General features: G+C 39.5%; 2 protein-coding genes across 2 annotated transcripts; both read left to right on the top strand.

The window, feature by feature from the left end:
* Positions 1-546: 546 nt before the first annotated feature.
* cops5 (COP9 signalosome subunit 5) lies at positions 547-5,743 on the top strand. Its single transcript, XM_033638293.2, has 8 exons — positions 547-851; positions 1,120-1,354; positions 2,223-2,351; positions 2,770-2,835; positions 3,109-3,194; positions 3,350-3,461; positions 4,262-4,410; positions 5,445-5,743. Exons 1-8 carry the CDS (start codon positions 715-717, stop codon positions 5,533-5,535), a joined length of 1,005 nt encoding a protein of 334 aa, XP_033494184.1. The 5' UTR covers positions 547-714; the 3' UTR covers positions 5,536-5,743.
* A 2,266-nt stretch (positions 5,744-8,009) lies between these two features.
* On the top strand, positions 8,010-14,225 carry ppp1r42 (protein phosphatase 1, regulatory subunit 42). Its single transcript, XM_033639270.2, has 9 exons — positions 8,010-8,308; positions 9,298-9,509; positions 9,596-9,762; positions 9,862-10,000; positions 10,736-10,852; positions 12,516-12,633; positions 12,773-12,907; positions 13,292-13,382; positions 13,811-14,225. The coding sequence occupies exons 2-9, from the start codon at positions 9,378-9,380 to the stop codon at positions 13,908-13,910; spliced, it is 999 nt and encodes a 332-aa protein (XP_033495161.1). The 5' UTR covers positions 8,010-8,308; positions 9,298-9,377; the 3' UTR covers positions 13,911-14,225.
* Positions 14,226-14,244: the final 19 nt, after the last annotated feature.

Raw genomic sequence — 14,244 nt, 5'->3', positions numbered from 1 at the left:
TATATCACTTTAGAGTCTGGGGTTTGGAGTTAATTGGCTGCTTAAGTGGTTTTAACATGATAAACATCAACTGAAATCAAGTTTACTCGCTAGTTTACCGACAACAAACTAATTAAGTACCAAGTAGCCTCAGTAGTCCTTTTAGCTTTGCTTGTGGGCTCTGTCGTGAAGACATTAATTTAATTAATGAACTTAGCTGCATTTTTGTCGATTCGTTTAATACCTTAACCCTCACTTAAGTACAGTGCCCAAGATGTAAATGCAGAGACGTTCTTCATCTTCATTTTCTGAAAAGCGCCGCTAGATGTCAGTGTGTCCCCAACGGTTAGCTGTTGTCTTCCCGGGACTGAACCAGGCATTCTGGTGGAGGGGTGACTGTACTTTAATATGAGTGGTAGATACGGTAAAACATCGCTTCAGGTGGAACGTTATTGTTGCATTTTCAAATATTAAGTTTAATTTCAACATATTTAATACACAATGTAAACATATTAACGTCATATTCGCTAAAATTGTGACAAACGACCCCCACGATTACACTTTGGTATTTTGGTATCACCCACTGTCATGGCTCCCTGAGCAAGTAGACATTTAACGTTAGCTCTGTTATGGTAACGTTATCTAAATCTTTGGAGAAACACAACATTTCTTTTCTTACAGGTGCAGAAATTGGGGTTTTAACGACTCGGGGTTGTTTTACTTAGATAACTCATCATGGCGGGGAGTAGCACAGCTCAGAAAACATGGGAGCTATCGAACAGCATGCAGGAAGTTCAGAGCATAGACGAAATTTACAAATATGACAAAAAGCAACAACAAGAAATCCTCGCCGCGAAGCCATGGACAAAGGAGTGAGTACAAAACAGTAATGTGGTGTTAAACGTTAGTTAAAGTGATTCTTTAGCTACATTTTCGATGTCGTATGTTATGTAAATGCAGCGCTAGTTCATTGGTAAAACACCCTTCTGATAGCTTAGCTACAACTAGCATTGTGTTGTTTGTCAACAGCAGTAACGTTATAACTGTGTGGTGTGTGTTTGCAAATGTATCTACTTCTTAACATTAGCCCCAACAAACTTAATATAACTGCTAATGCATATGTATCCTTTTGACCCATAGTCATCACTATTTCAAGTACTGCAAGATCTCTGCCCTGGCCCTGTTGAAGATGGTGATGCATGCCAGGTCTGGAGGAAACCTGGAGGTGATGGGCCTCATGCTGGGGAAGGTGGATGGTGAAACCATGATCATTATGGACAGCTTTGCCCTGCCTGTGGAGGGCACAGAAACACGAGTCAACGCCCAGGCTGCAGCATATGAATACATGGCTGCCTACATTGAAAATGCCAAACAGGTCGGTCACTGACTTCTTAAGGGCATCTTACACATTTCATGATTGAGAGAGGGGACCAAACACTGCATTCACTCTGTTCAGTTACAGTATTTTGATCTATAGTTCATCTCTTTCTATAGATGTTATTGATAGCAACGAAAATGGACAGATTTCATTTAATTATTCCATTAAAAATCACTTTTGTATTTGCAATGTGTAGGCATACATCCACATGAGTTTTGAAATTGATACTGGGTGATATGGCGCTGTATAAAGTCAGATTAAATAAGTTTTGTCTTCTGTTAATACTAAAGTAGCTACTGTTTTAATATCCTTCTTTGTATTAGGCCATAATGGACACTGTTGCAAAGCAGTAAGCAGGGATACTGTATTGTAATGTTGGCATTTGTTTTATAATTTCTTTACTCATCGTTGTGCATCAGTGTAAATGATGAAGTACCTTGATCTGTAATTAATTTACAGGTTTAGTTAATATTGAACACTCCTGTCTGGTTATTTCATCCATAAACTGTTTGTCAATTGACTTTAAAATGCACTATGGAATTATATATCAAGACTGCAATATGACATTATATATATTATGAAAGTGGGTTGTTATACTACCTCTGTCACACCCATCCAATCCTGTTGTTTATTTCTAACACAGCTACTACATGGCGTGTGTTTTTTTCCTAAAAAAATACATCATACTTTAATCCTGTTGCTGTATTGTCAGTTATTCCTTAAAATAATGATGACAAAATGCTGTTATACACTGCACCAAATGCAATGCAGTAATAACATTTGGTGGTTATTTTCTGTGCTGTTATTGTATGATGATATATTTCATGCCTTGGATAATGTCTTACATCTATCTTTAATCCCTCAGGTTGGCCGGCTGGAGAACGCTATTGGCTGGTACCACAGTCACCCAGGCTACGGATGCTGGCTCTCGGGCATAGATGTCAGCACTCAGATGCTCAACCAGCAGTTTCAGGAGCCTTTCGTGGCCGTTGTGGTAAGACTGTGGAAATAGTTATCATTTTTAACGTCAAGCCAAATACTTAATTTACTGTGCTTTCTAATTTCACTCCATGAAAATGGTATTAAGGAGAGTAAAACCTTCTCTTTTTTTAACCATGATTATCAAAGTTAATGTGTGTGTAACTGAGAAGGCAGTGAGATTGTTGATGCATGAGTTGTAGGTTTCCATGTAGTATTGATGAATATTTTGCTATTGCAACCGTATATGCTATTTACACTTCATTTAGCTCAGTGGTGCTTAATTGCCGTCGGCGTTATATAATTAAGTATGTATTTCCAGCACACTGACAGCTGTAGCAAAAGGCTCCTCGTGACCGGATTTGAGTGGTCCCTGGAGGTTTGTATGACCCCTGACTTTGTTTTCCTGTTCTACTGTATCTTGCCTCGTACAGATCGACCCCACTCGGACTATTTCTGCAGGGAAAGTCAACCTTGGCGCCTTTAGGACCTACCCAAAGGTAAAGCAAAGACTGTATTTAGCAGCAGTTCTCCTGAGACTATAATTGTAATAGTAATAAAATAATTTGCAGTGCATGTGTGGTTTGTAGTTTTTGAATTTGGATTTTATTGTTGTGTATTTGTTATGCTATATGAACTAGACTTTGAGATCTTTTAGTTGCCTGTCTATCTCATGACCTCATTCCTTATTAGTGTAATAATTATCTGGTTACGGTGCAAGAAAGCTTTTTTGTTTGTTGTCATTTTTCAGCATTTCCTCTTTAAATTTTCAGGGTTACAAACCTCCTGATGAGGGACCGTCAGAATACCAGACAATCCCCTTGAACAAGATTGAAGACTTTGGTGTTCACTGTAAACAGTGAGTATTAGAGATATTCATAACAGTAATTATAAATACATGTCATGTAAATTATATTTTTAATGTGTACCTTAATTTCAGTGCTTGCAAGTAGTGTACTCTTTACTTTATGGCTGCATGTGGCTTATGTTCTTTCTTTGATTTGTTGTATTCAGGTATTACGCCTTGGAGGTAACTTACTTTAAGTCCTCCCTCGATAGAAAGCTTCTGGAACTCCTTTGGAACAAATATTGGGTCAATACTTTAAGCTCCTCAAGTCTCCTCACGGTATGTAGGCAACTTCAAAAAACTAAATGCTTGCTAATTGTTTGACATTTTGATTAATGGTTAATTATTACACTATAACTCATTGAGACATGTGGTCACCCGCTTGTGATGTAGTGATTTATTGCAGCTTAGTAGCCAAGAGTCCCTGTTTATTGATTTTAGTAATAAGCTTCATTTAAACTTTTTAACAAGGGAGATAAGTATTAAAGTTGGACCCAACTCCACTGATACGAATGCTGTCATGGTTCACCGTGGATCATCTGCTTTCTCCCCCGCAGTTCATTGTAAAGATTGAAAGCCCCTCATGTGAATTCCCATTGTGGATGCAGTCACTCTGTCCCGAGCTTGACTAAACAGTCTAAATAAGCATCAGGCTTATCCAAACAGTTAGCTCTTTGGCATTCTGGATGAAGATGAATTGACTAGATGTCAAGGACGAGCTGCTCCTTGGGTGACAGGCTTTGTCAGTTGCTACACTGTCACCCTAGTCGGGGGCCCCCGTGTCATTGTGTTTTAATTACCTTTTCCACTAAAAACACGGCCTCACCTTAAGTAAACTTTTCACTGGCGTCTTTTCATTCACCACAACACACAGAGTGTTCTTACAGCTTGTTAGACAGATTTGTTGCCATGCTGCAAAAATCTTCTTCTTTGTGGAAAATCTGGTATCTGGCTTTTGTTGGCAAATTGTGCATGAATTTGTGTGTGTGTGTGTGTGTGTGTGTGGCTGTGTCTGTGTCTGTGTCTGTGTCTGTGTGTGTGTGTGTGTGTGTGTGTTGGTCGGTCGGTCGGTCGGTCAGAACTCGGACTACACCACAGGCCAGGTGTTTGACCTGTCGGAGAAGCTGGAGCAGTCGGAGGCCCAGCTGGGCAGAGGCAGCTTCATGCTCGGGTTGGACACACATGACAGGAAGTCTGAGGACAAGCTGGCCAAAGCAACACGAGATAGGTAAATATATTCCTTTTAAAAAAAAGGCTGCAAGGGGTGTCGGTGGCTTCTTGGATAGAGCAGGCACCCCATGTGCAAGGCTGTTGCCGCAGCGGCCCAGGTTCGACTCCAGCCTGTGGCCCTTTGCTGCATGTCATTCCCACTCTTTCTCTCCCCCTCACGCTTAGCTATCATGTCAGTTAAAGGCAAAAATGCCCAAAAAATATCTCAAAAAAAAAAAAAAAAAGGCTGCAAATGTAAACGTGTACTTGATTTATTTTGGGGACTATAATTTCACTGTGCTCCTGTTGCGTACTCTATATTATAGATCCTGAAAAGAATCATCATATACACATGTTATTATGTTATGTTAACAATAACCTTAATTTTGTATAACATTTTAATGGGCACTGGTATGAAGGAAGGCTGGTAATATAATGTTTGTGCTAGTTTCAATCTTAAAAGTCAATCAAATGTTTGATTTAAGGCTATGACCAACATTTATGTTGTCACTGGTCAATCTGCAGGTTTTTTTTCTCAAATAATGAAGTCATCTTTTTTTTTAAAAATGTAAAAAATGAATAAAAAATACCAGTTTCCAAAAAGACATCTTTAAATGTCTTGTTTTACCTGACCATCTTTTCAAAGAGATTCAGTTTACAATGATATAAAACAGAATGATTGAAACCATTATTCAGTTATCAAAATAGCTACTAATTATTTTTTTTGGCAATCTTTAATCGACTTAGAATTAGCCTTATTTCTCGATATGTGGTCTATTGGGTTTTTAATATTTTTATTTATAAGTAGTGTGATTAATAATTCAGACTAACCAAAAGTGCATCAGAACTAAGCCTACAAATCTGTTTTTATTCATTTTAGTTTTAGCAATATCTGATACACAAGTAGAGATATTGTACTATTCATGACTGTAAACACCTTAACAATGTATAGCTCTTGATAGTCGACTGATACTAGTGTCTATGCTACATCTCTGTAAATTGTGTCTGTGGGTACCTGGACTAATCTCCATTTTTCACTGTGGTTTATTTTAGCTGCAAGACAACCATTGAGGCAATTCATGGCCTCATGTCTCAAGTCATTAAGGACAAACTCTTCAATCAAATCAACACGTCTGGCAATTAAACCTGAACTATGAGCTGATGTGGATTTCACCTGGAAATCTTGTGCATGTGTAGCACTTATTGGTTTATGTTTAACTGCCAAGGGTAGGATTATCTGTGATTTCTCTGGGGGGTGTTTTTTCATTCAATTTCTTCTTTTGTCCTAGAAGTAGCTAAGGATTATACAGTCAAGGACTTGTGCAAAAAATAAAATATAAAAAAGTGCAGCTGCTCTATGTTTGTATTTCATATTAAACAAAAATGCTTTGATTTTATTTCACTATATTACACAACATAAAGCTGGGAATTATTTCACTGTTTTTTTTCCAATGTTTGTCTTCACATATTCAGTCCTTTGTTAATATAGTGCAGTATTTTGAAGGCATGAGGCACTGCAGCATTATTACCCTTCATGGTAAAAATCTTTTTGTGTGTAGGGGATATGTTCTTCCGCAGCCCAACATATGAACACACCATGGTTGCATGTAATGCACAGCCTGTCCGAGCACCAGTCAGTCATTGAAGTGCAGTGTGTCACAGCGTTACATAATGGAACAACAAACTCAAGCTTCTGCACAGGCTCAAAGGGAATCGGCTGCCATGTGTGGGATGTCTCTGCGGAGTCACTCCCAGCACAGTTTGGCTCTCGGTGGTACACACTCCGGCGGAGTGGCCAGCTCGTCAGGTTGTGGCGTGGCAGTGATGCAGCGCAGAAACAGAAGCCGTACACACTGGAGTCTATTCACCCAACGTGTCTGCTCTCCATCGAAGCAGACACTCACCAAGTCTGCCTTTTTTTTACAGACAGCCGCTTTGGCCTGGGTTTGTGTCATGTCTTTTTTCCTTGTATTGTAATGGCCAAATGTATATTTTTGATGTCATATATCGCAGAGGAGACAATCCCAGTGGGGCAGTGGAGGTGTCTGTTTTTTCTCATGCACATGAGCTTTGGCACCACTTCTTATAATGATTTTCTTTTACCAGTATTTAAGCCATGCCCTAAATTGGAGGGTGTTCAGTATAGCGGTTTAGGAAGAGGAAACTTATTAGATTATATTTAATGTTTAGGAATTTAAAATAGTTGAATAGGTTTTCTGCACACACGGTCTGCTGAATAGCTGGTGTTTTTGCCAGATATTTAAATGTATTACATGGATGACTGTCATAGTGCTGAGAAAGAATTTAGGGTATGCACTTCTAAAATAGTTTCACCTCATGTTTGGTCTTCATGGTGATTTAAGAATCAGTGAAACATATTGAACTCGTTGGACATGTAAATATTGTGATTATCACCAGATGGACATTTGTATGCATGACTAAAGATGGAATAGGAAAATGTATGTAAATTTTAATCAAGTCAAATTGTGGGCAGCCAAAAATCCATTACTCGTGCATTTAAGCTTACTCTTGTAACATTTAGCAGTTTTATAATCCCAAATATGTTCCCCATTAGTATTAAAAAAGCTTTTGCAGATTGCAGTGGAATGCCGCCTTCTTTGCTGTCCACAGACAAGTAAAGGAGTGATTTGGCACTGACTGATATGAGAGCAGCACATTGATAAGGCTCATGATTAATAGCTATGAGTAGCTACAGTATGTAGACCCTGTAGATCTAATGACCCCACCAAGATCTGGAGATGTTATGTTTAGTTTGGCTCTCAGAGGAATTAACCCCACAAGCATGACCCCGTGTGTGAAGAAGTTGATCCTAGCTCAGAGAGCTGGAGGTGCTACACTTCCTCTCCACCATGTGCTCCTGCATAAGTGGAGGGAAGTCACTCTCTTACAGGAAACGCAGGTCTTGACATGATATAGATTAGCACTGTGGGGGTCACTGGGAAAAGTGGGCTGTGGTCCTGATTTGGTATGTGGCCTTGAAAGAGGAACACTATAGCTTGGATAAATGTTATCTTAGCAGCAAAATCAGAAAATGTGAACAGCAGTAAGTTTTAGCAACATATAGTCACATTTAGTTCAGTGCATAGGTGTACATTTCAGTACTTAGAACATACGCATTTATCTCCCTCATATAAAACAGGTAAGCAGCAGAAGACTTTTATTTGGACAAAATTATAGACATTTACACCATACATTGATGCAGAAAATGTACAAAATGGTTAACAAAATTTCACTACAATGCAGGAATCAAAGTGTTTGATGCTCAAAATTTTCTGGCAGAGGTCCCTTAAACCCCCCTTTCATAAGTGTCCCCCCATTGTTGAAATTAAAGCTACCCCCTTGATTCAGTGGATGTTATTCCTGTTAATATGTGATTAATAATGCTATTGTAAGACTTACACTGCTTACACTGCAAATTAGTTTCTTACATTCCTGTTAAATTCCTACCATATAACCAATTCATTTTTAGTTAGTTAGAATTGAGTTAGTCTCTCCCTTTTGTCGTTTATTCATTTATAACCATTCGAATGAATTATTATAAATACAAATAAATAATTAAAATAATGTACTACGTAGCAACTTCCGGTATTTCCCTGAAAGGGCGATAAGACTTAGGAACGTTTGGTTGTAACCAAAATACTAGTAACCATAACAAACACCACAGAAATATAATTATTATTTTAATTTTTCATAAATACAATCATTTACTTACGTCCGCTTTACCGGTGTTGCACTAAATTCTGTGACCCATCTTTTTCTGCGACTGATGCGTTGCTTCCGTGGTTTCCATAGCAACGTAGTACTCTCAAACAAAACAGCGGTTCGTTTTACAACTACAACTTCTTCAAACCAGTTTAAGTCGCTCGCATTTTAAACATTTCTGAAGACACGAAGAGGTAGGAGAGTTTAGTTGATATTAATTAAGTAAATTCGCCATTATACGAAGGAATGTTGTGCTAAGTTTTGTTACAGAATATACCAGTGCGCTACAGTGTCACGATAGCTTTTAAGCTAGCTGTTAGCCGTTGCTATCGTCACAATTCGGGGCCATTTTTTCATTTATAACACCCTACTAATTTCTCCGACTGTGTGAACCTCATCACCACCTCTCACTGCCAACCTGCGTTCACTTTAGTGGATATTTCCTGTCCCTCACGCACTGCACGCGGACATCTATGAGTGTCGCACTTTCTTTGACAGTGATAAACTGCTGTCCCCGACTCCCTGGAGAGCTGAGGCCCAGGGGTGTATAAGTTCAGTTAGCCTTTAGCTTCTGTCCAGCTCTGGTTTATCGATCAGTGCCTCTTGTCTCCAATAACCGCGGCCTGATGCCTTGAGATCAAGTGTGGAAAATACCTGCTGTCACATCCCTCTGCCTTTCTCTACCTACCACCATATTTCAGCCACACACACACACACACACAGACTGCTGTGTAATTAGCAGGTGGAGAGGCATGCATGTATAATAAAGCCTAATTGCAAAGTACAATCAAAGCGCAAATTTTGATATCTCAATGTCAGGTCAAGCTAATAAACAAGCCCCATGGGTACTGAGTGAGAGGAAGCAGTGGAAGCTCTGCTCAGTCTGCTGGGGGATATTGACCGATCTAATTACAACATAAATTGAGTGGTCGCCCAAGCTTTGGCCTCTTTGCAAGTTTCCTGGAGAATAGTGATGTTCTTTTAACATCAATTATCCAAAATTGTGAATTGACAATTGGGTTTTAGGCCATTTAAAGTTCTGTATAAGGTTAATCTTTGCCTGTCATTTGTGATTAAATGCTGAAGTAATGTGGCATTAGTAAATAGTTATTCTAGGGAGCATTTGTTCGGCAGCGAAGGTTTATTTCAGCTCACACGGGTCTATTTTCTCCCCGACGGACAGATCTAGTCCCTGCTGTGGGCTGAATGCTTGGCTGAAGCTGAAAAGGATCTTCTCTAAAGCAGCGTCTGTGACGAGCCACCATGGTACGCCTGACCGTAGATCTGATTGCTAAATCTAGGAACCACTTCAAAAAGAAAAGGGGCCTCACCTTCCCGGAGTACCTCAAGACACTCACCCACCTCCACTTCTTCAGCAAGAATATTGAAGATATTGTAAGTAGCTGTTCTTGACTCTGAGGTTTTAATTTGGTGCATCTTTTCTTCCTCTTATATGCCTCATTTTTAAATTCTGCTTTCAGGGGGATCTCTCCATGTGCAGAAACCTCACTGTTCTTTATCTGTATGATAATCAGATCACACATATTTGCAACCTCGGTTTTGCCTCCAACCTCACACATCTGTATATGCAGAACAACAACATCACACATATAGAGAATCTCTTCAATCTGCAGAGGCTCTCCAAACTGTGAGTAGACAAGTTGAACCGATTGTTGTCCTGTGCTGTGGTAATAATTTAAAATCTAACAGTGTGTCTGAACATGTGTGTGGTTTTCCTGCTCTGTAGGTATCTGGGTGGAAACAGGATCACGGTGGTGGAGGGCTTAGAGAAGCTCTGTGAGCTCAAGGAGCTTCATCTGGAGAGTCAGAGGCTGGCACCAGGGGAAAAGTTGCTCTTTGACCCCATGGCTCTCCGCTCACTTGCTGTATGACCTATTTTTACACTGCTCAGTACAGAGATAGTGCGAGATAAAAGGATGATCCACACTCATAATATGGGCCCCCTTCTTTTACAATTGTATATATTTTTAAGTAATCAGAAGGTCAGAGGATAGCCTAATATTTTTACACAAGGATATGTGTGGTGTATCAACCTGGTAGGTTATCACATCAACTTTAAAAGATCTCAGATTTCCCAGTGGCCAGTGATCCATGTAAAAGCAGTATTGTGCCGGGTTTGATGATGTCAAAGAGACCTCTGTTGCTCTCTCCGGTCTGACAAATCAGTTAGGTGTGTTTACTTTGTTTACTGCCCAGGCCATGGGTAAACACACCAGAAGTCTCAGCTTCTTGTTTGTTTGGATAATTAAAGAAATTGCTGTGCAAATTTAAAGAGTTCCAGCTTTTTATAAATGTGCCATTATAGAACTTCAAACCACGATGAATATTTAGCAACAGCACTATCTAGAGTCTGATTTGGACATGAGCCGAGAAGTTCAGGCATATAAAGTGTACACATCTAAATGCTTAAGCAAAAGGATCACAAGCGAAGGAAGGGATGAAAATACTGTACATTTACTTTGGCCACACACAATAGTAATATAGGTCCTATTTAGTGTAACATTTGGCTGATTATTGTGCTTGGTTTACACATTTAGGATCACAATATATTTATTTGTATCTATAACTTCTCTCTTTATCAATCTGAACTCTTTGCACAGGAATCGCTTTGTGTCCTGAATATCAATAACAACAACATCGATGATATCAGAGACCTGACCGTGCTGAAGGAACTCCAGCACTTTTCTGCTGCTGACAATAAATTGCACAATATGGAGGTAAATATGACTTTAAAAGGAGGTAGTTAAGAAGTGTCTGTGAAACCAGTTCAAGACGTCTTCTCCAATGTGATAGTGGTAGAAACTGACTGCATGCCGTGCACTCTGCAGTCAAAGTAAATACCACATCACAGCAACCACGCATGACATGGTGTATTAAAGTCAGCATACCAGCTATTAGTTGATCGGGTCAGGATTAACATTGTTCCATAGCTCTCTGCGGTGATGTGTGAAATGATATGGAGAACAGGGTTCTAAAGAACCAAATCCTGCAAATCCCGCCATAGATTCCCAGTCTCCATGACTCGCACAGGGTCAGAATTATTCAACAAATCAGCGAGCCGTTCCCCTGAGACTTTTCTCGCTGACAGCTTTAAACAAGCACAAGTTTCTCTCTTTCCTTGCTGATTTTTCCTCTCTGCCTCAGAATCCTCCGTTTGATACCTTAAACCAGCAGTACTTAACTTTACAGGAGACTCATCTGAGGCAGAGATAGGGTTTGTGCTCGCTGACTTATTTGGGAAATAATCTGCTTGTTTTTGAGGTGTTAAGTATGAATATTATTCGAAAAGGTTGATGACTTCATTTAAAAGGACGTCATTCTTATTTCTTAACACTCGGATGACACATTGAAGCACTTTACAATTGACTGCACTGCTGAGGCTACTTTTTCAACACGTGATTTTTTTTCTGAGAACGTTGATGCAGGTAATTGCTGTACACGTGTCATTTTTAGCAGATATCTCCTATAATTTATACAACCCGTCTGCCACTATTGATCCTGCAAAGACAGCCCTCCAAAGGATCAATCCCTTCTTCTGCGCCATTTGCACAGAATCCAGAGGAAACATTATGGATTTTTAAAATAGATTATGACAGGCAGTCAGCCCGGGTGACAAATGGGGAGCATCTTCGGAGACCGTTAGCCGTGTGCAGGGCAGAGAGGACAGGGGAATCGAAGCCCTGGTCAAATACAGGTTCATAACTGGCCCATCATTAGTCCATGCGAGAGAGCCAGCCAAGCTCAGTGAGTATCCAACCTTTGCTGTTCTCCACGCCCCCGCGTGGGGGGCAATTTGGCGCTGGGCTGCTCTTCAGTGAGGGCCTTCTGAGTGACGGCCCTGACACGATCATTTATCAAAGCCTGGGAGCGCGCGGTGCTCAGGGGTCCCCTCTGAACTGATTGCAGCACGAGCTGGAAAAGTGGAAGCGCTTTGGCCAAGACAGGAAGGCAATGAACAATCAGAGCGTGTCCAGAGAGTATTCATATTTCCAGGCTTGGATTAATGTGCCTTTAGATAAACATACAACTGCAGGCAACTGGCTGGAGGAGCCAGCCTCACACTGCCCCAGGAGAGAACTTGTAGTTACATGACACCGGCGACACTGTTTATTAAAATAGACTGATGTGTTGTTTATGAACTTTCCATTGGCCCTTGTACTTCACATTACCATTCACTTTTACCATGTCTTCAAACGTTTTCGTCTCTGAGTAGTAATTATAAATATGTATCATATTTGTTTAAAAGAAAGTTGTCCATTGTTTCCTGTTTAGTTACTGAGCTGTAGCTGTAGAGACAAACTACTGCCATGTGAATGATTTGTGGTTAAAATGAAAACACAACATACTTCTGGTGAAGTTTCTCTTTTTGTGTATTTTTAGGAGTTAGAGGACGTGTTCAGCCACTGGCCTCAGCTGCTTCAAATGGATTTGGGTGGAAATCCTGTGTGTAAAAGTAAAAAGTACAGAGACCACCTGATAACTGTGTGCAAACGCCTCGGTGAGTTATTATTCATTTCCTTTCTCAATGGTATCCTAATCTGAAAATGCACTTAACCGGGCTAATATTTAAGATGATTTTCATTTTAGAATTTCAAATTAAATGCTTGTGTGTTTAAAGTATGTATTTATTTTCACAGAGGTTCTCGACGGCAGGGACATTAATGAGTTAACCAGACAGTTCCTTATTAACTGGAAAGCATCCAAAGAAGCCAAGAAGAAAGAAAACAACAAACATTTGAGAAGCGAGCCATTGATCTCCTATCCTTTAACAAGTAAGTCTTAAAATTCTGTGGTTTATAAATCTACTGTAACATCTTTGCCCACATTACCACAACTATCCACTTATTTTAATTCATGGGATCAGTTATATTTGAACAAATAAGCCCTTAAATTCTTAAAGTGATTTAAATGTTTCTACTTTGTTTTTACGTGGTCACATCTTTGATTTAGTTACATGCATTAGTTAAACATGAGCCATAATATTGAGAAACAGCTACATATAATACATATAATTTTTTAATAAAATATGGAAACCACTAAAAATGTGTTTATTTTGATTTTCTGCTCTACTCATGCGTGTCATTCTTTACCTTATTATGCTGGATGGGATTTTACACATTCGAATTTGTGTGTGTGCTCTATTGTTTTTATTCCAGATGACTTTAACGTGGGTCAGGGTCCACATCCCGGTCACATCTACAGCCACGCTAACATGCAGAGGTGGAAGTCACTGCAGCCGTCTCTGAGGTCCAGAATCCTAGTTCACACAGATCTCAGTTAATGCGAGACAGTACACATTTTAGTCTCACAAATGATTTAACTGCAGACACTAAATTATCAACGTCACAAACCAGTGTATCACATGATGAAATGTAGAACTCATGAGGGATGACAGCTGCTAACAGGCTGGACCTCATCCCACATCTCACAGCTCTCCTCAAAATCAGGACGAAATGTTTTCAGTTTATTTTATTGTAAAGTGGTATCAGTTATTTTAATTTCCCTCATTCTTCCATCTTGACAAATTACTTGCTATTTTGTTTTATCATGTTCTCTTGATTAGCAGATCTGCCTGTCTCTGTTGAACATTCACAAACGCTTAGACCACAAAGTAGTAAAAAAAATATCTTCCATAATCTGATAATGTATGCTCTTCTTTTTCTCTGAAATTACAGGGTAAAAACATTAAAGATTCCCATGAGCAGACTGCTCAATCGTGTGGCTGTCTCATCACTCCTCTGCAGTGATGTGGATGCTTATGACAAACCTGCCTAAAATCTCCACCTCCCCCCTCACACATGCAGGACTAACCCTGCCACTGCCTTTTTTAAAGCACCTTGGTCATCACAGCAGCAGATCTTTTATCTTTGTGTATTTAGCAGGACAGAAAACAGACACTGTCACCTGCGTACATTAATGTCCATGTTGCTGCAGGATACCCTTCACCTAGTGGATTATAGTGGTTTATATTGTGGCTTTTTTCACTGCATATTTTCAAATGATTTTATCTGTAATAAATAGATTCATATAAATGAATGAATAGACTAAATCTCCTACTGTTTGAAATGAATGAAAAAATAAAGAGCAAAACGATGAGTAATTGTTTGTG

The sequence above is a fragment of the Epinephelus lanceolatus genome, chromosome 20 (genome assembly GCF_041903045.1).
Source record: "Epinephelus lanceolatus isolate andai-2023 chromosome 20, ASM4190304v1, whole genome shotgun sequence".
Lineage (NCBI taxonomy): Eukaryota > Metazoa > Chordata > Actinopteri > Perciformes > Serranidae > Epinephelus > Epinephelus lanceolatus.
Note: the sequence above shows the minus strand (reverse complement) of the source record. Positions and strands in the feature narration are given on the sequence as shown.

What these genes read in the sequence shown, in the direction of transcription:
- cops5 (XM_033638293.2), top strand. Translation starts at nt 715, where the DNA reads ATGGCGGGGAGTAGCACAGCTCAGAAAACATGGGAGCTATCGAACAGC. An exon ending in GCGAAGCCATGGACAAAGGA is followed by an intron (nt 852 to 1,119) that starts GTGAGTACAAAA and finishes TTTGACCCATAG; the next exon opens with TCATCACTATTTCAAGTACT. An exon ending in TTTGGTGTTCACTGTAAACA is followed by an intron (nt 3,195 to 3,349) that starts GTGAGTATTAGA and finishes TGTTGTATTCAG; the next exon opens with GTATTACGCCTTGGAGGTAA.
- ppp1r42 (XM_033639270.2), top strand. Translation starts at nt 9,378, where the DNA reads ATGGTACGCCTGACCGTAGATCTGATTGCTAAATCTAGGAACCACTTC. An exon ending in CTGCAGAGGCTCTCCAAACT is followed by an intron (nt 9,763 to 9,861) that starts GTGAGTAGACAA and finishes CCTGCTCTGTAG; the next exon opens with GTATCTGGGTGGAAACAGGA. An exon ending in AACTGTGTGCAAACGCCTCG is followed by an intron (nt 12,634 to 12,772) that starts GTGAGTTATTAT and finishes TTATTTTCACAG; the next exon opens with AGGTTCTCGACGGCAGGGAC.